The 23,750-nt window shown below is 46.8% G+C and overlaps 1 protein-coding gene across 2 annotated transcripts in view; it reads left to right on the top strand.

Annotated features, from left to right (window-relative positions):
* The first annotated feature begins 413 nt into the window (after positions 1-413).
* Positions 414-23,750, top strand: part of LOC119181856 (pancreatic lipase-related protein 2) — a 35,409-nt gene continuing 12,072 nt past the window's right edge. The window contains exons 1-9 of one of the 2 annotated variants that reach the window (XM_075875073.1): positions 414-647; positions 1,631-1,760; positions 4,075-4,355; positions 5,218-5,364; positions 7,842-7,950; positions 11,097-11,216; positions 11,846-11,977; positions 13,364-13,624; positions 17,717-17,837. In XM_075875073.1, coding sequence (XP_075731188.1) covers positions 600-647; positions 1,631-1,760; positions 4,075-4,355; positions 5,218-5,364; positions 7,842-7,950; positions 11,097-11,216; positions 11,846-11,977; positions 13,364-13,624; positions 17,717-17,837 — 1,349 coding nt within the window. In that variant the 5' untranslated portion in view covers positions 414-599. Of the gene's footprint in view, positions 648-1,630; positions 1,761-4,071; positions 4,356-5,217; positions 5,365-7,841; positions 7,951-11,096; positions 11,217-11,845; positions 11,978-13,363; positions 13,625-17,716; positions 17,838-23,750 lie in introns of both variants that reach the window. The other variant, XM_075875072.1, reaches the window with a different exon arrangement.

Here is a 23,750-nt window from a genome sequence, read left to right as displayed (position 1 = left end):
ATTTTGATTTATTTGGGTAGCATTTTCGCAAAATGCCCACGAAGGGGGCAAAATGAGAAAGTCTCCTGACTTGGCCCGCGTCTTCTGTTTCATCCTCCTCCGCATCATCATCATCATCATCATGAAAGCACCTGCTAAATGTGGGTGGTCTTCGAAATATAGCTGCTGTGGCCTGAAATCTATCCCCTATCCTCGCAATTACCAGCACCACACTTCACGTTAGCTTTGCTTATCCTCGACGGTGCGTTCCCATACCTAGTATATTCTAGATGTCACACCACAAAGGAAATTTTAGTCCACCTCGGTAAACATATTATTGTTATTACAAATAATAATATTGTTAATCAGTAATCTCATTCGATGGGCAATGTCGCAGAAAAGTAGAGTTCACAGAGAAAGTTACACACGCAAGGTGTAGCAGATTAATAAGCACGCGTGAAGAAAGAACAATGCTCAGCGGTTACCTTATCGGCGCGGCTCGCATGATTTGCCACCGCCACTCGCCGATCAAGATAAAGCGACGATAAACCTGAGAGGTCAAGTGCGTTACATATGCCGTCGCGTAGTCGCAGTGTTTACAGCCGACTAACAAGCGTCAGATGACGGATCCGTACCAGGGTGCGCAAATCACCAAGCTGTCGCCAAAGGTAACTAAAGCGGGTGTGCGATCACGTGTATATCCATAATAATTCGTGAAATTGTCAGTACGAAATCTAGGATTTGATTATGAGTGACGCCGTACAATTGAGGGCTCCGGAAATTTCGGCCGCCTCCGGGTTCTTCGCCATGCTCGTAAATCACGGGCTCAAGCATTTCGCCACGAACGAAATGGGGAAGCCACGGCCAGGTTTCTATAGCGCATCCTTATTGATATGTGGGGTTTTACGTCCCAAAAACTTAAATATAATTTAGAGACGCCGTAGCGGACAGCTACGGAAAATTTTATAGTCTGGTGTTATTTAACGTGCAATCACATCGTACAGTACACAACCCTCCACAATTTCGGCGCCATCAAAAGCGACCGCCACAGCCTGAATTGAACACGAGACCACATCTGGTAAGCAGCCGAACACCCTAGCCTATGATCCATCGAGGCAGAATATGCCAAAACCTCCGGTTCAGCAGTCGAGCACGAGCACGTGTAACCGTCACATGGTCGATGTCCTCCGCTTCTCCAAGAAGGCGTCTCCTTGTGCCAAGTCCGTGCTTAACGGGTTCGCTATCAAATCTATTCTAACGGTTTGCGGTTTTAAAGGGCAAACGAGATCACTCAAGAGTATCGCGAGCACGTATATGCACAGCATTGGCTCGCTTCACTCAGCCTCTGGCTTATACGTTGTTGTCTCGAGTATCGCGCTGGCGATGAGGACATAACGCGGCTCAAATGCCTGCATATCGGGGGTTGTTGTTGGTGCCACGGTAGAATGATACTAAGAAGGCACTCGTGGAAAACATTTCTCTCTTCAATATATATGCGCACTCTGGGGGCGAAGAAGGGGACACTTTCCGCTTCTTCTCCCGGAATCACTCGGCGAATCCAGAAGCTCTACGACAGCGGGCGGCCACGATGAGTTTCTAACAGCTGTTGGTTACACTGTGGAAACTCAAGTGCTGTTATTCCTATCCGCAGGATTTTCGAAAGCGCATCATGATTGGGCATCGAGCGCACCGCGAATGGGCCCGATACGCGCTGCTTGTATTTGCGGCTGTTTTACATTGCACGGTTCAAGGAAGCTCGACTACGCAACCTGATGTTAAAGGTGAGTTTGAGGTGTTTGTTTTACACCAGAATCAATATCCCGGGTTCTTGTCTTTTTGTTACTATGAATATGACTTGAAGAGATGTTGGCGAGTAAAAAAGCACCAGCTACTCCACAGCACTTAAATGGGTCCAGCATACCACGCAACAAGGGCATAGCCAGACATTTTTTTTAGGGTGAGCGCCACCCCGCGCTCCCATGGGAGCGCGGGGTGGCGTTTGTGCATACGCTATGTATGTTCGTGCTTGCATCTACTTGTGTGCACGTTCGTATTAGGACGCAAATGTGAAAATCTCGGGTGGGGGCACACATGAACCTCGCAGCTCCTGTACTCCCCCTCTGTCCCCTCTTCAGCGACGAAAGTGAAGCAAAGAAACATAAGATATGAAAAACATAAAACACAGAAACGCACATATGTCAACGATACCATTATAACTTGAAATGGTGTTTTTGTTCCTGTTCTTTAATACTTGCAAAAAGAAAGGTTATATTGGGGCCGACTATTCCTATGCAGGTCTGACATGCTATCGCGATAGCAAGAAAGTGCTTGTTTCTCAGAAATTCTGGTTTCGGTTGTAATTCCTTTGTAAGCGAAACAACCATGTTATACATAAGCGGAAATTCGAGATAGATGCAAATAAATGTATTTTGACATTTCGTTCGAGTGCGAATTGTATCCACACCTTCCGCGTAGCAAGTAAGTATTCTACCCCAATGCCACGCCATTGCTTGAAACTGCTTCCTAAAAAAAGCAGTATACGAATTGATTGATTGATTGATTATTATTATGTAGGGTTTAACGTCCCAAAATCACCATATGATTATGAGAGACGCCGTAGTGGAGGACTCTGGAAATTTTGACCACCTGGGGTTCTTTAACGTGCGCCCAAATCTGAGTACACGGGCCTACAACATTTCCGCCTCCTTCGGAAATGCAGCCGCCGCCGTCTGGATTCAATCCCGCTACCTGCGGGTCAGTAGCGTTATTAATATAAGCTTTGGCAGTTATATAAATAAGTACGCTGAGAAAGTACTGGGAAAAATTTCACCGCCGCTCTGTCATAGGTCCCTTTTGAAATAAAGGTGTGCAGTGTAGGCAAGAAAAAACATTTCTTGAGTTGACTGAGATTTTTTTTTTTTTTTTGAATATATGTGCACTGCCGAGAGAAGCGAAAATTAATGCAACGTATAAGCACAAATATACATATATTCAGTTTAACAAACTCAAAGAGCGTAGCTTTAATCTACTATCTGTAATTCATCGCCAAAGTCGTAAGAAACAGCACAGCAGGTAAGCGTGGCACTCCACCTCTTCGTCATTGTTTATTTACTGCGCTTCGAAAAAAACATTTCCGGCAAGACCAGTTGCGCATCTGTTCTTTCCACTCATTAGATAGTTGAACATAAAACTTTGAAACACGTTTAAGAGGTCGAGCAGTCATGTTTTGTTCGATCTTACGTGGAATCACTCACGTCCAATATTCCGGTAACACTAAGGCGCAGGTAATACCGGATAGCATGTGCCGTAGTTGCCACAAGATTAAGTCACGCCAGTTATGGAGGATGAAGGTTTAGTCACAAACACAACATTAATTAGAACTAACAGGCAGGGCAGCTCGTCATGCTTGGTGGAACATCGGAGGCATTATTTGAAAGTGGCTGGCTCAGTCCCTACCACAGGCAAATCATCTTTTCATTCACTTTACATTCTTCAATTTGCATCACAGTTGCAATCAAAAACACCATTTATACTTTAATGGGCTTTCCCATTTGTTCTAATTAATGCTGTCTTTAGCAAACAAAAATCGCCTTTAAATTTACCCCATTACTTATTCACTACTAACAAAGACGTATTCGTTGTTATCCAAGATTACGAGAGCACCCATCGCCACTCGCTAAGCTTATAGCATCGATTATTAGAGCACGGCCCTCTAAAACAGTGCCAAAGCTCCACCGCGGTGGTCTAGTGGCTAAAGTACTCAGCTGCTGACCAGCAGGTCATGGGATCAAATCCCGGCTGCGGCAGCTGCATTTCCGATGGAGGCGGAAATGTTGTAGGCCCATGTGCTCAGATTTGGTTGCACGTTAAAAAATCGCCGGTGGTCAAAATTTCCGGAACCCTCCACTACGGCGTCTCTCATATTCATATTGTGGTTTTGGGACGTTAAACCCAAGATATCAATCAATCAAAAGAGTGCCAAAACGACCACAATGCTCCTTCTCTTCTGCTCCCATGCTCCCACTCTTCTGCTGTCTCTCTTTCTGCCATCGCCAGCAGATGGTTTCGTATGTGGCTCGCTTTTTCTCCTAGCAGACAAGGCATCGTGGCGTTGTTACGGCGAGCTGGGCTGCTTCAGCATCGGCGGCGCCTTCTACCACCCGCTGTACCGACCAGTGAACTTCTTTCCCGAAGAACGCTGGGTGGTGAACACGGAGTTCCTGGTGTTCACGCGCAAGAACCCGACTCAGAACGATCACCTCAGGTGGAACTCCACGGTGGAGCAGATCAGTCGTAGTCACTTCAATGCCAGCCAGCCCACGAAGATCATCACGCACGGTTGGCTGGACACGGTCTTTTTCGGAGCGTGGCTCAAGGTTTGGACAATTATGATGTATTGATACATACGTGCTATAGTGTTTGACGCGACTGGTACGAAGACTATGTCGTATCCACCAGCCTTTCTTACGGCTTTTTTGATCGAGAGAAAGCGTTTCGTCGGGTGCTTTGGACTCAATGATCGCGCTTCTAAGCAAGCTTTAATCGTGGACCATTATTACGACCCTCACAATAGATCAACTTTATTATTGATTGTGTCATGTGGTGTGAATTTTGATAACTGCTTATACTATATTTCGTAGTTATGTCATACATAGATTTCATTGTTTACTGAAACACGTTGATTTGCCTGCCGTCTTTACTCGCAACCACTTGGCTGAATCACGTTTATTGCTCGTACATACATCAAGACACTTGGTTCTCGTTTTTGTACTGGTTGCATAGAGATAATAATGTCCCTGCAGTATTCATTTCTGGCTTTGTGTGAAACGCCAATAACGTGGTCCGGCCCCACGCAGTTACGGAAATTCAATGTTTTTTTTTTTCAATATTGTACCAATTTGTCACTGTGCACTACATCCCGTGCGCAGCCAAATCAGATACGCAATCGCTTTGGGGCAGTTTGGGTACGGTGGTAATCCGTTTGAAGAGAAATAAAAACCCCCGGAAAACACGGGTGAGCTAAGGATCCTTTGTGTCAATGTGACCTCTGTGTGAAAAGGAACTAAAAAAAAAACAAAAACATGAAGTTGTAATCACTACCCAACTCATAAATTAATAAGTTCCTTGCCGTTTTATGTTGTTAACGTTACCGGGATTACAGCATGCTTTAAGTTCTCTTGAAAATCAATTTTAAAGATTTCATTTCTTTGAATTTTTTTTTTCGCATTTTGCGTCAAGGACATGAAAACGGCGTTCCTATTGGTGGGCGACTACAACGTCATCATCGTCGACTGGAGAGGAGGCAACGGCCTGCCGTACACGCAGGCTACGGCCAACACGAGGCTGGTGGGAGCCGAAATAGCCGCGTTCATTAAGAAGCTTCAGGTACGGTGTAAAAGACCCGCGTGTTGGCTCGTGTTCGAGCTTATGTGTTCGAGTTTACTTGTGTATGAGCTCATCTCGGTTGCGTTGAGAGGGCAGAAATGGAGAGAGATAAAGAGAGATAAAGATGCAAGAAAAGGCAGGGAGGTTAATCAGACGCACATTCGGTTTGCCACCCTGCACTGGGAAGGGATGAAGGGAAAAAAAGAGGTTGCAGAGAAATAAGAAAGGTACACACAATCACGAGCACAGTCCGGGGGAGCACACACAGTCTACAGGCGGTAGCTCAGGTTTGTTATCTTCAAGCAATGTATTAGCGCTTCAGTCGTTTTCAGCGCAACTGAGGCACACGCCCTATGTCCCAGAATCTTCTGCGCAGAGAATGGTCTAAAGTCCAGTTTGGTTCAAAACCATCCGGAGCTGGCATAGCTGTGTGTCGTAGCAAGTGCAGCTGCACAGGACGTGTTCGATGGGCTCTTCAGTTCCGCAGGAGTCACACGTAGAGACGTCTGCCATACCGATACGAAAAGAGTACACCTTTGTGAATTCAACAGCCAACCAAAGGCGGCATAACAGTGTCGCATCGGAGCGGGAAATCAAGGGTGACCCAATACACAAGGATTCAATATTAGTTGCATGACTATACTGCAGTACTTAGAGTTATATTGCAGTACTTAGAGTGTGGGTGTGAATGTCTATCTATGTATTTATTTGTGCAGTTTGCGGTTGCTCACAACAATACGACAGCAACTATAATGAGAGTGAGAAGCAGAGTAGCCGGCATAACGCAGACACCAAACATTTCGCAAATACACTTATATGAGGAAAAACGAAACAAACATTCAGTATCGTTGAAGCATCGGCGTGAAGGTCATTTTAGATGAGCAAATTAGTGACCTTAGAGACTCCAACAGCAATTTTAGCAACTATGACTAGGACATATCTTGTTTCTACCAAAAGAACCTAATAGTCTACTCAAGTATAAGTGACTACATAAATACAAGGCATATGTTACACGGTACAGGTGCCTTCCACCTTACGTTCTAAATGGTCACATGTTCCATCTTACCACCTACATGTTTGTGTTAAATGTTTAAGCGTATTGCACCACGCATGTTTGCTGAGGTGGACAGACCATAAAAATTAAGCCACGCTCAAGTACTACCCAAACTTAAAGGGCCCCTAAACCACCCAGGGGCATACGAATTTGGTTGTGGTGTTGCAGAGGTGGCCAATTCTACAACGATTACATAACCGCCAGAACTCTTCTAAATGGCGCCGTAAAAGCCGAGTTTCACGCGTTCGATGATACAAAAGAGGCCCTCGTTTTTTTTTTTTCTCGCCGTTTCTTTCGATGGGCATCGTTCGTCGGCTCATCTCTCATCCTGATCGAACGCTGTTCCCCTTGCGAGGAGGAAGAGCGCTGAGTGCCCACACGTTCACCTATTGATTTGCTGCTGCCTATGACCCCTTTAGTCACGAATTACGATGAACTCATCGCGCATTGATCATCAGCATAAGGTTGCCATTCCGTTTTGCCGCACCAAATTCTTTTCAGCAGCCTTCTTACCGAAAACAGCCGCCGATTGGAACCACCTTCCCTCTTCCGTTGTATCAATAACAGACCCTTTGTTATTCAAGACTGCAATTTCTCAGCAATGCTTGTAACTATACGCAGTTTCCATTATCTATCTTTGTCTTGTATGTGCTTGAATTCTTATACATTTTTAGTTGACTTATGTTGCCTTCCTGATTTGCGCATCTGATACTTGTTTCTTTATTTTGTCTTTTTTTCTTGTGTGTTATATATGTTGTACCCACCCCCTCTGTAATGCCCTACGGGCCCTGAGGGTATTCTAATAAATAAATAAATAAACTGTCAGAAACACGCCCAATTCGCATGGCATAATTCGAAGTCACTCGGTATTACATTCCACAATAGAATACGAAGGAATGTGTTCTTTTTCGGTTAGATTCAGCAGTTAAAGTTAATGAGCGGGTATCTAATTAGTTATTCTTCCGGCCTATAGATTCAATATTTGCATTAAAAAATTAACTGTTAGACCCGAAACGAAAGCACAGATTTTTAAAGGTTGTATTCGTTTCGAGCGGAAAAGAAATATTTTTCGCGTTATTCCAGAAACGTGGCACGTCGGACGATCATCGAACATTGTGTTGTCCCCAGGAAAGTAATTATCTGCAGCAAGCACTAGCACCAATAAATTATATTACCACTAGTTGTCAGCTCAGAAAGCGTGCAGGAATGTGCACACAGAGTTTCAGGCCATTTGAAAGAACACGCGGCGTGTGACGCACCTTCGAAGTTCGCGTACACAAGTATACGTCGCGAATGAAGGGGGTAAAACTGGGTTCATGGACCGTGTCAAGCAGTGCTTGCTTTTTTGCTTCTTTGTCCACGGTCATTAGCATAAGTCATTGGTCAAAACAAATTTGATTCGATTTACTTTGAATTGACACAGGCCATCTTTGGCGCAAATCCGGAATCGTTTCACATACTCGGCCACAGCCTGGGCTCACACATTGCCGGCTACACTGGTGAACTAATACCTGGCCTCGGACGGATCACAGGCAAGTCCGTATTTCTTTGGCGCGTCGTGCACACGTTCACAGTATCATGTGGTACAACTTGTCTAACCCCCGTATTATTCTAGAACGTGCCCTCCACTCAACGCTTCACCTTCATTTGAGAAGGCCGATGGGAGCGCCGTCTCTAAGCAGGGGAAGTCACTGCATATAAGCGATAATGTGCCCCAATTCTTGAGTAGCGCAGCGTCTCTTTCAGCCGAGCAGTGGTGCAGTGTTCAACTCTCAAGTGAAGGGTGAAAGTCGAGTCGTGCAGCATTTGTGAATACGGGGGGGGGGGGGGGGGCAAGTCCTATGTGAATTCATCCTTTGTCAACGCGGGGCGCTTATAATTTAATGGATCACTACTTAGGTGGTAAAATCTCTCCCAGAATCACGCTTCCAGATTGTTTCAGTCAAGGTTGGAATCCACATTAGTGCAGAATATCGTGTCCAGTAATATTTCGTCACCGTGCGTGCGTGCACCTGGTGCTGAAAGATTTCGGCGATTATAACGCAGTGCGTTTGAAATGCTCGCAACTGCTGGCTTTTTTAAAGGGGTTGGGTGGGGTGGGTGGGAGCGCTAAACAGAGAGGCAACCAGCTACTAATCTAGTGCGTGGTGCACGATTAAAACGTGAGAGTTGGTGTGGCACGTTGTGACTGAATGCGTCCTTCCTCATTAATCACCTGTAGCGGCCGGGAATGTCGGCTGCCGGAGGCAGCGAGAAAGGAGACGTGAAGCAGGTTTGGAGTTGCAAGGCAAGACCATTTTATTTCCACTCCGTGCGAGTGACCAGAGCTCCCCTCGACGAGGGAGAGAAGGAGGCACCCCCGCGTTCTTCTACAAGAAAGAGGAAACGGGGGCCACCAAGCGAGCAGACGTAGCATGCCGCCGGTCTAATCCCCGGAGCCGGCCCCGACAACACGTTGTTCCCCGAACACGGAGGAGGAGGAGCTGGCGCCGCGAGTAGGCGCGCTGTCGACGGCCGGCTGCAGACGGGATAGAAAAGAATGCGGTGGTGCTTAGCAGCTTCCGCTACACACCGAACACTACGTGGTGACGTGAAGGACGCCTGCCGCCGTCCGGTTTTAGGCATCGAGTTTCAAGCGCGGATCCCACTGTAACCTGCGCCGGTGATCGATGAAAAGTATCGAGCCGACACCGGAGAAACGTCAAACTGCAGGATCATCAGAAACAGTGTGTTGGACACATGCAAAATGACGTCACACCAAGTTTTTAAAGAAGGAAGGGCGAGGGAAAGAAAATAGCACAGAAGCACCCTTATGCCATTCCCACGTGTAAGGTCATCTTGGACTTAATAATAATGGTCATTGATATGTGGTGCTTATTGTCCCAAAACCACCATATGATTATGAGGCACCGTAGTGGAGGGCTCCGGAAATTTTAATCCCCTGGGGTTCTTTAACGTGCGCCCAAATCTGAGCACACGGGCCTACACTACAGTACTTTCGCCTCCACCGAAAACGCAGCCGCCGCAGCCGGGATTTGATCTTGCGGCCAGCGGGTCTGCAGCCGAGTACCTTAGCCACTAGACCACCGCGGCAGGGCTTAATAATAATAGTCTTTATTTTTCCCGTAGAAAAAAGCAATAAGGGACCCCAGACCAAGAGCTACAAAACCATAGCTTGAGTTAACCTCCATATCTTTCCTTTTATTAATATATTTTTAATCAAGCTTTTATATCAAGTTTTTTTAGGCAATCATGAGTATCCTACCTCAGCCTTTCGCACTGCAATTCACTGGCTCTAGAATTCTGCGGAAGTACCACTAACTTACGTTGGTGGCCATGCATGAAATGCAAGGGCAATTATGTCACCATCTGTCATCCCTAAGTTGAGTGCCCGATACTGGAAACATCAAGGTGCCATCACACCGGTACACTCGGCCGTTGACATGAAGTGGATAAGCTACCAGATTCAGAGTAGAAATTTTATCTGGACAGCACAACAGGAACAGAATGACATTATCTGGGGGTTACGTCCCAAAACCGCGATATGATTGGGAGGGACGCCATAGTGGAGGGCTCCGGAAATTTGACCTTCTGGTCTTCTTTCACGTACACCGATATCACACTATACACGGGCACCTTCCGTTTCGCCTGCATAGAAATGCGACCTCCGCTGCCAGGATCGAACTCGCAACATTCGGCTCAGCAGCCAAGCGCCATAGTCACTGTTCCACCATGGCGGACGCAGCAGGGACACTTGAAGAGGCGAAGAAGACAGGAGAGGTGCTAACTCGGAACCATAGGAATCACGGCCTGTTTGGCTGCATGACTTGGTAGCAATGAGCAATGATTCTCCCTAATCGTACAAGCACAAAATATGGCAGAGCGTCTGGTACCGTTATAGAGGGTAAGTAACATACACCCTTGGACAAACCCTATACATCGTGCACTTGGAGCAGTGGGTGAAAGAATGATGCGATTACCCGCCACAGTAGTGTAGTTACGCTGCTTGGCTGCTGTTTTCGAATGTCACGGGATCCTGGCCGCCTCGGCCGCATTCTCGATGAAGGCGCAAATGTTAGAGGCCCGTGTAATTAAATTTAGGTGCACGTTACGAAATCCCAGAATGTCTAAATTACCGAGGTTCTGCACTTCGGCATCCTTCATAATCATATTATGGTTTTGGGACGTTAAACCCCAACAATTCCTACTTTAAAGATGCGATGGAACTTCACTAGCGTATAGCTTTCAAGGAACGCATTCAATCAGCTGCTTTCTTTTTCGCAGCAACCGCTGAGCAAATTTATGCGCTTTTATTTCTTAACGCCCAAAAAAGCTGCGAGTACTTCCATAAAAATCAGTTTCACTTTCATTCCATAAAAAAATTTCTATGAAAAAGGGATCCACCTTCATTCTTCATGTATGTGCCATTTGATTTAGCAGTCCTAACTGCAGTCAAGGTACCAAATACGTGTAGACCTGATTTAGCCGCTCTACACTTGCCTTTCCTGTCATTCCAGTTTTGCTCGTCAAACAAGTATCGAACTTGCGGATCAATTCTTAACCTGGTTTTCCTAATGACGTACGGGGGGTTCTGATCAGTTGAGCATATGCAACAGTGGCAGCTCGCTCTCTGACTCGCTTATATGCAGAATCACATTTTCGTCCTGGTTGACTACAGGTCTGGACCCTGCCGAGCCGTACTTCCAGAAGATGCCGCCGAAGGTCCGCCTGGATCCGACAGATGCCGATTTCGTCGATGTTGTTCACACCGACGGTGCCTCGTTTGTACTCGACATACGTAAGTAGGACGACGTCAGACACGAAAAAAAAAGGAAAAAATGAAAAGGCTGAACAATCAACCTCACAAATTCTCAGTTTGCTGCCCTGGATTTTAGGTGAGGAGAATAGAGAACAGAAATAACCAAAGGTTGAACATTAAAACTGCGTACAAGTGAAAGAATGTACAGCAGCCCAACTCTCATTGGCGTACTCGAGCAACAGCCTTTCTGTGCGTCAGGGCTGTCACGTGACAGTGAGAAGTTCTAAACATGGCATAGGCCATCGCACGCCCATGATACGCGCCCAGCTGGGCTCATCGTCCACTGGGCTGTTCCTTCTTTGCTATGTCACCACATATTAGAGCACCTCAGAAGAACAGGTACCGTGCATAGCCGAATAGTTTTGCTCGCATTTTTGCTTCGAAAATATGCGTTGCAGCAAGAAATCGAGGAAACAAAATTTAAAGAGACTTCACTCTTGAGATAACCCGAAAACATGGCCCACCTGAATAGCGTTCGAAAGGTTCGATCACTTCACCAGACTGTCAGTGACCATGTTTCGTCTCTTCCTGTTTTAGTGTATAGAGCTCGAGGCAAAACACGAGTCGGCCTATTTACATTCCTACACATTGCCTCTTGCTTGGACCAGTGAAAGGAGAGGGCCTCGGCATGTACGATCCTGTCGGTCACGTGGACTTCTACCCCAATGGAGGCATCAAGATGCCCGGATGCGAGTTCAGTACGAGAGTGTTCAAGTTCATCACGGAAGGTCTTGTGAACGGTGAGCCTGATCTCATTTCGTTTCGCTTTGTTAGCTTAAAAATCCCTGGTGTGGTAATAAATGAAGTGCCGTTATGAAGAAAGTTATGCTGAAGTAGTCCAGAATTTCTTGTTACGAGAATATAAGGTCTTCAATGAAGGCACATGAGGGGGTTATATCAGTGATAGGGGGGAGGGGGATCCCTTCGTATACGCCATAATGTTCGTTCTGTATTAATCTCCTTTATTTGAAGGGCGACCCGGCTTCTTACGAAAGGGTGGGCATGGGCTCCAGAGAAAGAAAAATAATGCCGGGAGGTTAACCAGATATTGATATCCGGTTTTCTACCCAGCACTGGGGGTGGGGAAATAGGGGCAAAGAAGAGGGTGCAGAGAGAGAGAAAAAAAAGAAGGAAAAACAAACGCATGTGCACTCAGAAAACACACACACACACACGAATAACCGTTAAGAAAGGCCTGTCAATCGCAAAAGCCAAGTAGCACAAACAGGCTCTTTTGCGACGTTGCATGTGGGTGATATTATAAAATTATTTCCTCCGACAGAGGTTTATTATCTAATTTGATGAGCTCAGTGCGAAGGCATAGTCGCTGTCCTCTATAATGTAGGTAAAGTGGCTGACTGGGCTAATTGGTTGTGCATATTTAAGCTTAACAGTGCGAAAATACACTGCGGACAGGAGAAAGACGGGACAAGCGCTTGCCCCACCTTTTTCCCGCCTTCCGTGTGTTATTTTTACGCTGTTACCAGCAGGCAGTCACAAAAGTTATGTCGAATGGTTTCTTATGGGCTACAGAAATTCGCGTATCTGTTAAAGACGGGCTTAGCTGTGAGTGCATGTCTTGCCGATTACCAGGCGAAGAAGGATGGGCTCGGCCGTAGCCTTTCTACCCCCTCTGCCCATTCGTAAGTCCAGTGTATTTTCCTTCAGTGGCATTGCACGCGGCTGTGAGGTCGGTAAACTTGTGTATAGACCCACCTATTGTGACAAAAAAAAATAAGAGGGAGCAATATAGCAGAACAAGAAAATTTCCTAGCAGCGAATCTTAGTGAAACTATCCCTCCTGCAGGCCACTACAGGTAGTCATTCTCACGAATACTGGCATGATTGCACGAACTCCTACTTTCAAAAATAAACATGACCAGCTTGGACAATATTTACTCTGATGAGAATAATATAATCAAACACCTTCATGTAAAAAAGGCCTTTCTCGTTGAGCTAATATGCGTACTTGACCTATATATATTTTATTTTTGCGTTAGAGCACTGGGGATAAAAGCTCTTGGTTCAGCTAATTTGCAGCATTTCTTCAACTGTTTCTAATATAGCTCACTCTTCACTTTGAATGCTCTACATACGTTGACGAAAACCACTGCCCACCAACGCAGGGGCCCGCGCCATCGGCATCTGCCACCACCAGAGGGCGATCGACTACGTCATCGAATCCATCACCGACGTGCAGTGTTCATCGCTATCGTATGCCTGCTCCTCGTACGAGATGTTCGAGAAGGGTCGCTGCTCGGACTGCGGCCGCGACGGCTCCAAGTGTGCCCGCATGGGAATGCATGCGGACGGCTGGAAGCGCTTCAAGAACGAGAGCCGCTCGGTGCGCATGTTCATCGGGACCAACAGGGAGCCTCCTTTCTGCGGTAAGGACTTGCGCACGGTAAGCGCTTGTGCACGGGGACACCGTTTCTTGGCAACGAAGCGAAGGCAACAGAGCCTAATCGCGCCTATACTAGTGCTAATGAAGATACACTTAAGCCTCGATATAACGAACTCAGATGTAACGAAATATCGGTTATAACGAAGTGAAAACAATCTTGACATAGCCATAGTGTTAGGAATAGCCATTTATAAATAATTTTCGTTATAATGAACTTGTCGTCGTGTAAGATTCAAATTTGTTATAAGGTTTGAGTGCAGTACCGCAATCGTGTCCGCTTTTTCTGCGTGAGATATAAAAAAAATACTCCATTTCTATATGCAGCAAGCTGACACGGGACACCGCCCGCATCAGTGAGATTTTCGCACTTGTTTTACGTAATACGCCCGCACTTGGCGCTTTAGAAGGCGTGAGAAAGTAGCGGCTTTCTCGTGTACCTCGAGAGCTAAGCACGGCGTCTGCGTCGATACGAAATCGTGACGGCGCGCAGCCGTCACTTTTGGTGCGAAAAGCGCCATACCGGACTAATTCGCATAGGAGTACGTGAGCAGAACCGGGGTCTCCCTAACTCTCTCTTCTCTGCCAAGAAAAGATGTGTCCTCGACTATTGGTCTAAAAGTATTGTCGACGCATCTCGTTCTTGAAAGGACGCAGTCGCCAAGTTTGGGTATTGCGAAAAAAAAAGCACCGTTTCGCTCCAATATAGACACAATGAATGCGACAGCAACAAAGTGCAATATCATGCGAAGAACGGCAAGCAGCTGGAAACGAGCAGCAGGCTGCTCAAGTAGAAACGACGCAGGAAGAGAACACACAATTGAGTCTCCAGGGTTTATTCAAAGGAAAACTAAACATGTTATGCAGTCTTAGAAACCATGATATGTTTCTGAAAAGCCAAATGGCATGATACATAAAAAGTGCAACAAAAAACTGGGGCACCCTTACGCTTCACCTGTAAGAATTGAACGCGATAGCGATATGCTGCACTCGAGTCACTTAGTGCATACTGTTTATTGTACGATGTTACTCGAGAAGTTTAAATTGTGGATCTTACATGCAGCGGGAATCGCACAGGAAGGCACACTCTAAATTGCAATGACAGCTTAATTCGCGCTGTCTGAAAATTAATAAATCGGAACATGACAACCACCAGCACATTTCAGATTTATTTATTGTGCAACATTTACAGACGCCATGAACATACGTTTGCTTTGCCTTTAAATGCGAAGCATTTCTTAGCGAACTTCGGCAAAATTGAGCGTATCCATCCATCTATCCATCCATCCATCTAGCCGCTTACGTTTGGGTGCTCTCGTGGGCACCCCCTTAACTTCTTGTGAACCAAAATTAACATGAGAGTGTAAGATTGTTTGTCGAACATGACGCGGTAGTCAAGCCATGAATAATGTCACAATCCCGTCACGTACGCCTCCAAACACTTCCCGCTAGACAGTGGCACATACCTACGGGCGGGTACGTGCCGCTAGTATGCGGGTATGTGCCACAGTGTATGTACACAGTATGTATACCCAGGAACGACGAGAACACTCAAGGGCAATTTTAACGCGAGAGCGTTAAAAAATACCCGACATCGGTAGCGTCGGCCCGAGGAATGCAAAGAATAAATGCCAGAATCCCAGCTGGAACCGAACCCAAGCATTCTGCATGGCAGTGAAGCATCTTTCCACAGAGCTACGCAATGTTTTCGAACTTCGTTTCAAATAGACGCTCATCTTCGTAAAACGTCAATAGTTGTTGCCGTGCTGCCTATCCAATTTTGATTGATTTGATTGATATGTGGGGTTTAACGTCCCAAAACCACTATATGATTATGAGAGACGCCGTAGTGGAGGGCTCCGGAAATTTAGACCACCTGGGGTTCTTTAACGTGCACCCAAATCTGAGCACACGGGCCTACAACATTTCCGCCTCCATCGGAAATGCAGCCGCCGCAGCCGGGATTTCAACCCGCGCCCTGCGGGTCAGCAGCCGAGTACCTTAGCCACTAGACCACCGCGGCGGGGCTATCCAATTTTATAAACATTACATATGTACTCTTTTGATACAGCCGCCAGGTCGGGTTAACGTCAATTGTGGTTAGTTGCCATGCGCTCAAGTTGGTTTCTGCAGCAGTCAGTGTCTAGGGCGAGCATCCTCACGAGCATCCCCGCTTCATATTAGCTTCTGGTGTTGCTAATACGCATGTTCCAGGTGGCATCGTTGCGCAAGTGCAAACAACTGATTATGTAAGCATCTGCAGCTCTTCAATATATGTCTGTGTGTGCAACATTTGTACATATATTAGCACCAATTTACGATGTGTCGCTCAATAAAAAATTGCAACACGGTTGCCTTCCCTCCACATGCTTCGCATAACGTCGATTCATAGGTACGTGGGATCTGCCGAATTTTTCAGACGTGTGATTTCTTTTGAGCAGCAGCTTCCATTTCAAACTGGAAAGGTGCGTATAAGATGCCCCACACAATGGTTCATTGTCGGGATAAGTATACGGCTACGAAAGCCATGGGCGCACGTGATAACGCTGCCACGAGTGAAACGTGGCGAAAACGGCATTCCAAGTGAGGGCATTCGACCCGCTGGTCAGGCAGACTGGGAACAAATTTGCTGGAGAAACAGGCGCGCGCTCCATCTATCGTTAACGGCAGCAAGCATATTTTCAACGCTTGCTGGCCCTAACCTCACTTGAAGCTAGCCGATGCCACGCGTCCGAAATAAAGGGGCTGACGGCTGCACCACCGGATAGACGGAGCAGTCGTCTCGTGACTAGAGACACTTCGTGACAGCAGCTACATGACGAAACACTCTCCCTATAAGATCAGATATCCTGCGCTGCATACAAAAGAAAGAGGGAATGTAGCACATTCAAGGCTTCGCTTTGAACATCGATAAGACAACCTGGCGCAGCCGGATTCAAGAAACCAAACACACAAGGAAACCAGAAGGCATGATTCCCGGAAATATTATAGACGACGCCGCATCGAGAAGTAGCGTCAGAGTTATTGGGAAAGGAAGATAATTTTTCACGACATGGTTATGAGAGGCACTGTAATGCAGGGCTCCGGATATATGAAACAGCTGTTTTTTTTTTCATGGGCACTTCAATCGAAGTAAACGAGCGTCAAGTATTTTCGCTGTCCATTGAATCACTGTCACCGTGGCCGGGATTCTAACCCGTGACCTTTGGATCGGAAGTCGAACATCATAACCACGTGACCAACCTGGCAGGTGCATTAGGAAATGAGCCTTTGTGGTTTTTAAATGATGTCATAACTAACTTCTCGGCATAGCGACGCTACATCGTGGTTCCACTTCTAAGGATACCAGGTTCGACAACCCATCATGACGGCCGCATCTCGATGGCGGGTGAAATGCAGGAAGAACGGTGTACTTGAATTCAGGCGCACGTTAAAGAATCTGGGTTGGTGCAAAATTCTCGCTACGGCCTCATAATGGACCCGTAAAACCCCAGAAATTAAACACCGAGACAATGACTTCACTGACCTGTCCACGAGTTTCCAGAGTGGTCCTGTAAGTTCTTTCGCTCCAAAAGTTACACTAATTATTTGCAGTTTGAGAAAAAGTGGCTTTTCTCACGGCTGCTGTGAAGACTGTTTTCGGAAGGTGTGCGGTTGAATCGCAAAAAAAAAAAGTGGCTGCAAATCTTTTACGTCCTTCTGCGAGACACATTCAAGTGGTGTATGCTGATGGAAAGGGTCGCACAGGTCGAGCAGTTACCGGCCAGGTCTTCCAGACCAATCCCACCTGGTGCAGCAGCACCACCACCGCTACCTTAAGAGTGCTTTGTACACGTGCCAAGGAAACTGACGATACATCGAAATTGAGAAAGAATGTTTTTTTTTTTTCATGGAGCGCGAATGGTTTAGGAGTGGAAAATTCAGGATGGCTTAGGAGTGCAAAACTTTCATAATGCGCGGCACGCAGCTGGGATTCAAACTCGCCACGACGTGCGTACTTGGAATACCGGAGAGACACACTGGCAAACTTAAGCAGTGTTCGGAACCACACCCACCGATTTGTGATCTTTTTTCGCAGCATTCCACTACCTGGTGAACCTGGAGATGTTCAACAACCCAGACGCGAGCGAAGCAAGTGGTGACCTGATTCTCAAGCTCGAAGGAACCAGAGACGAGTGCGAAATGAAAGTTAACAGTGGGTGCGTAATAACAATGATCCCGCATATCTTGACATTCCTGTATATACGTTCGGAATTGTTTTCCTTAAGATTCTGTGTTGCGATCGTCACGAGTTGCCTATAGGCGTGTGTTGGATACTGCGCAGCTTCACTTTCATTTTCGCATTCATGGCAGAGGTTGTTTTCTTTTGGACTTGACTAATAATACAGAGGAGGGTGGTTGTGGTAGTGGTGAGAAGAGGAAGGAGGCGCCTAGTTTATGCAGCCCCTAAGGGAGCACTGCGCAGCGCCTAATATATAGGGAAGGGAGGCGTGCTACAGTATAATCCCCCCCCCCCCCCCCCAATAATTGAGGACCCACTTGAGGGCGGGGGGCGCAGAGCGTTCGCTCTGTTACGACACTGAGACAGAATGAGCACCTACATCGTCTGATTAGTAAATGTAATACTTAAACGGCGATATTAGTGCTCACTCTGCTACATCTGACACGTAAGTTTAATATTAATTGCAGAGGTGCACGTGCGAAACTTTAGATACGAATACGAGGCTCCGGATTAATTTCGGCAATCTGAGGTTCATCAACGTGCAGCTGAATATGCATTTCGCTGCCCTCAAAATTCGACTGCCGTTGCCAGGAATCAAACCCACACCCTTTATACTCCATCTCACCACTGTGTTTCAGTGCCGCCAAAGCTATATACGGGGTATGCGCAAGCCACACGCCTTTACAGGAAAACATATATAGTGTCATATATATTTGAATTGCAGTTGGAAAGATTGAGATATATTTACCCTCGTTCAGCATCTGCGGCTGCACATCAATAAAGTAACATGTTTATCAGTGATCGCATTTACGTCGCAAGCTATTGTATCAGCGATAATTACAGGTAACTGATTACAAGAACCAAGTGTTCGGCGAGTTGTTATTTCACTGTGTATGGCATTTTGCACAAAAATTAAACAAAAAAGAAGGAAGAGAGCACAGGTGATCTGTTCCTTCTCATTTTTTTTTTTTTTGCAAAATGCCATCCATAACTGTGGTTAAAAATCAACACCGCAGCGACCATGCAGACGCGACCACCCACTTCGATCCTAACCTGTCTGTGATGCTCGCCCAAATCGCTCACAGCAACAGAGGAATGGTGTCTTGAGCTATCACTTTGCATCATCTCACGACGGCCAGGACAAAGCATCAGATAGGGTCTGTCCTTATCGGCTTGGCGACTGAAGCTGTTTCTTTAACCGCGGGCCTGCTTAGCCTAACGCGGCGACAATCTGATAGCGGTTCATGGAAGTGGCGCAACGTAGTCCCGAATACGTTGCTGACGAAGCTACAAGACACAAATATAAAGCAAATACGAGCGTCAATTCGCAACTTACGAGTGACACAGCACACGACGACGACGTGATAAACTCGAGGCGGAGGCCATCAGTGTCGATTCGTGCAGACACGTAGTTTTTTTTTTCTTTTTCGGCACTGCCATCTGCTCATTCAAAGTATGCGCGCAGACGTTAGGGGAATGTTTAGCAGACGACGTGGAACGAGTCATTACAAGTTGAAGGGCTAATCATCCTTTCTATTGGCGAAGAGGCCCTGGGGCCTGCACAGTGTTGAAGAAAACTTCCGGGATGGAGTATAGTTGGTCAGAGTGACACATTCTATGCTATGACATGTCACAGCAAGTATACGCAATGCAACGTTAGCGGCTGGTGGGTGCATTTTACGTTTCGTACGATTGTTCGTACACCCACGACGAAGTTATGAAAACAAAGTAAAACTTTTGGCGCGACCAAAAAATGAAGGCTTGCTTCAAGTTGCCTTAAAACAAACAAACATTGTGACAGTCGGAACGTTTCTAGCCGGACGCTTCTTGACAAGGTGTCTAGACTGAAAACGATGCCAATCCGAATCTGACATTCCAGCATGCCATTACATACCATAAAGTACTGTAACCTATACTGCGCATAAAAGAACACGGCAGCGCCACATTTTTCTTTCTACGTAATCGTAAGAAACTGCACCGGTAAGTTCAAGGGGGCCACGTCACCCGATTATGGCGGCGACGTATGGTAATCACGGGGTGTGTTCCCTGTGCATGTGAGGCCGATTTTCACCTCGTGATAACACTGTTGTCGTGATCCCACCGCTGCCACCAGTTGTCGGGAATCGGGGTGCTGCGTCGTATCCCACCGCTGCCAACCAGTTTGTCGGGAATCCCACCGATGCCAACCAGTTGTCGTGATCCCACCTCCGATCACCAGTTGTTGTGATCTCGGGGTGCTGTGGTAGCGTGGTGTAACTTCGGGTTGAGGAAACGACCGCTTACAAGATGGGGATACGAAAAACAAACAAGGTTTATGGCACTATTTACAAATATTTACAGCATGAGGTTAAGAGTTCACAAACCACGAGCGTGGTGGTTAAACCTTTAGTTGGTTCAGAGCCTTCACAAACTACGAACGTGGTGGTTGAACCTTTAGTTGGTTCAGAGCGACGTCCTGCACTCTGCGGCGCCGTTATAAGTCCTCTCGGGCTCCTCCTTCTTCAGTGGAACACCAATCACATACACACACAACAGGTGAGGGGTACGAGCAGGCACGGCGCACGTGAACAGCCAGTTTCGAGTCAAGATCACTGCACTTAAAGGTGGCGCCAGAGGGGCTCTTGCTCGTCGTGTGTGTCACTGGTCGAGGGGTCCCAAGCTTCGGACAGCAGACATCAAACGGTCCGCCAAACGGTCCGCTCAATTAGCCGGGCACTTTGTGGCGGCGGTCGCCGTTTCTTCAAAGGAATACGCTCTTTGTTGTCCCCTCCGGAACGGCTTACAGCTTCGTGGCGACAGGACGTCTCATCCGCCGGCTAGCAGGGACAATAGCTGGCGAGCATAGACATTCGGCGAGTCGGCTACTTGTTTGGGGATTAAAAGAGCGCCGCTCCCCCGTCATCTCTGGACGCTGGTTCCGAGAATACTGGAGTTCCAGGCGTGGGAACGCGGCCCGGCTACGCTTCTCAGCGACAGCATGGCGCCTGCTGACGCCGGTCATAACAGCTTCCCCCTCGCCAGATGAGTCACGGAGGGCAGCGGTCAACACTGCTGCTCGCAGGGACGACGAAAGGGTCCGTAGTCGAATCCCAAGAACTCGCCTTCGCTTGTGGCATGGTCTGAGTAAAGGCCGAATCTTCGACACCGTTTCTGCAACTGGACCACATGCACAAGCAAGCACTCGGCCCCCTTCGAACAAACCAAGCCAAAAGAGGGATGAAAAACCAATTTTAAGTACTAGCTTTAACAAAAGCTCACTCTCAGAACTCTCAGGACTTACTTGAGCTGAAAAACCGGACGTGCTACCTTACAAATTTACATAAGATTCACGAAAAAAACTAAAATATCAATTTTGATACAGAAAGAGCACCCCAGAATGGCGGCTGAGCGTGTCAACGTTTCCATTCAATTTGCCCTTCTTTTACCTAATGTCAAAATTGTATTTTCGAAGAATCAAGCTCTGCCTTACAAGGCGACTGTTTTTTTATGTCACGGTTTGCAGCCAAGTAAGGGGAAAATGGTCTGTCCCTACTTTAAATTTAGCACCTCTGAGATAACCTGCAACTGATGAATGGCCTACACAAGGCAAGCGCATTCATTTCCTGAAGCGCAGTACGTTATCTCACGAGAGCCCAAACTCTGGCTCAAGTAGAACGCATCATACTCGTTGCCACTGTCGTCGAGACATATAACGGCAGACTCTTTCTTTTTGTCGCTGACTACTTACACGGCCCTGTCCTGCTGAGAGCATCAGTCAGGAACTCAGATTCAGTGAGCGCTAATTTTGTCCGAACGTCCGTCTTTGTTTACGGCCGCCCGTAATTGTCTACCACTGAGACATTAAACTCACCAGCCTCCCGCAACCTTAACCTAAGCTGTGACCAAATGGTCTACCTCAACGGTTAGGGAAAGCTTGAGGATCTGCTCATGATCACTAGATCAATCAATTATTCTTGGCAGAAAACATCGACAAAACTTAGGCGGCAAACGCTTTCTTGAAGGTTCATTTGGTTAAAGTTACCTGCTTATGCAAACGCTTCTGAGTAAAAAAACCACTGGGCTCGCCTGAGCTCTTTAATTATTCCCATTCCAACAGCGTTGCAAGGTGCACGGCACTACTAACCAAAACGCTTAATCCATCACAGTTTGTTTAAATTCTTTCAAACGTTACGTTGTAACACAACGTGTACAACACAAAAGTAACCATAGGTAAAAACACCTAAAAAGCAATTGCATAGGTTTTATGCCAAAACCGTGCAATAAGATTCTCAATGCGCGCAACAGAAACTCTACCGTGTCGCGCCAAACTTAATCATTTTACGAATCACTTGGTCTGTGTTAACATCTTCCTTCAAATGCTCGTTCACTCCAAATCCACTTGACAGTGAAGGCATACGATATAACACTAAACCTTAAAAACACTCGAAAATAACACTTTTATGTTTTTACCTTCTCGGTATATTCGTACAAATGATTAATGGACTTCAATTTTCAGCCTTTAGTTCGGCGGTTTTCCCTTTCAAAAATTTACACCGCTTTACATTACTTACAAAATTAAAAGGCTCAAATCTGCATTTCCAATGCAAAACTGAGTAACAATATTTGACACGCCTGTGCAAAAGTTACTCGAACTGACCGTTCCCCCTTTTCTCATGGTTCCTTTATTCGTACACGATGGGGTCGCGGTCCCGGCGGTTTTCGAGCACGCCAGAAGCTACAAAATGCACAAACTCTAAGCAGTGCACTGCCGTCATACCTCATTTTCCACTTCTTCCTGTTCCCCTCAGGAATGTGAAAAGGACGCCAGAAACAGGGTGGAGACAGGGGACATTGTCTCTTTGTGCTCGCCCCGACGCGGTTTTTAGCCACTCTGTGCTTTCGACTTTGATCCTTCAGGCAAGGCCGCTTTCCCGAAGTTGTCGAACGCAACCGCGCTTTTCGTTGGGGTAACGCACCTCGTTTCCCCCCTCTACACCTGGCTTGCCGCTTGTACCTCTCGGAACGCCACCATGGACGTTTCCTGGAACGGATTAACGGCCTACCCTCTCGTCTTTCTTGCGACTGAGTGGGGCCTGACCTAGGCTTGCGCAGTGACGAACGCTTCTGCTTCTTTCTTTTTCGGCGATGTTTTCTTGCCTCCTTTCTCTCGATGCCATCATCATGTCGCGTCGGGAACTGAGTGGTTGGGAAGCTTGTTGGAGCTAGTGCTACATTTTCCCCCACGCTCAAACATTTTGTACTCGGTGTCACGACGGACTGCCGGGCCAAATTATCTTTGTTAATGCTGATGAAACCATTAACTGGGCCCTCTCCGATGGCATCGCTGCACTCCTGAAGCTTCGCGTTCTTGCAATCATTAGCCACTGCACTAACCATATCTAGATGTGAAAATTTCGAGACGTCCTCTCGAGGCATGGGGATGGTTTCCAGCTCCTTACTGAGCCCATTAGGGCTGCTGGCACACACCTCATCCCCGCAAGGACCGTCTTTTGATACTGTCTCTACCTCGAGACTGGCCAAGGGCTCGTTCTCGACATGCTCTAGATTGACGTCTTCGAGAATTCGCGGGCCCTTTTCTGCCGCAATCTGTGTTTCTAGCGCTTCATGACGCGCCACAACTTCCAGCGCTTTGTGACGCGCCTCACTTTCAGACTCCGGTCTGATTCTTTCTTTATTTTGGCTAACAGAAGTTCCGAATCCTCTGATTAGCTCTGATTTAACAACTTCGTAGTTGTTCGCGTGCTGCTCACTGAGTCGCGCAACAACATCCGCTGCCTCGCAGGGCAGAACCGTGCGTAGCTTCTGAGACCAGGTGTCTCGCTCACACTTAAGTTGACTACACTTTCGTTCAAAGAGTCTAAGATACAGGCCCATATCCCATGATACCTCA

This window comes from Rhipicephalus microplus, chromosome 10, assembly GCF_043290135.1.
Source record: "Rhipicephalus microplus isolate Deutch F79 chromosome 10, USDA_Rmic, whole genome shotgun sequence".
Taxonomy (NCBI): Eukaryota; Metazoa; Arthropoda; class Arachnida; order Ixodida; family Ixodidae; genus Rhipicephalus; species Rhipicephalus microplus.
Note: the sequence above shows the minus strand (reverse complement) of the source record. Positions and strands in the feature narration are given on the sequence as shown.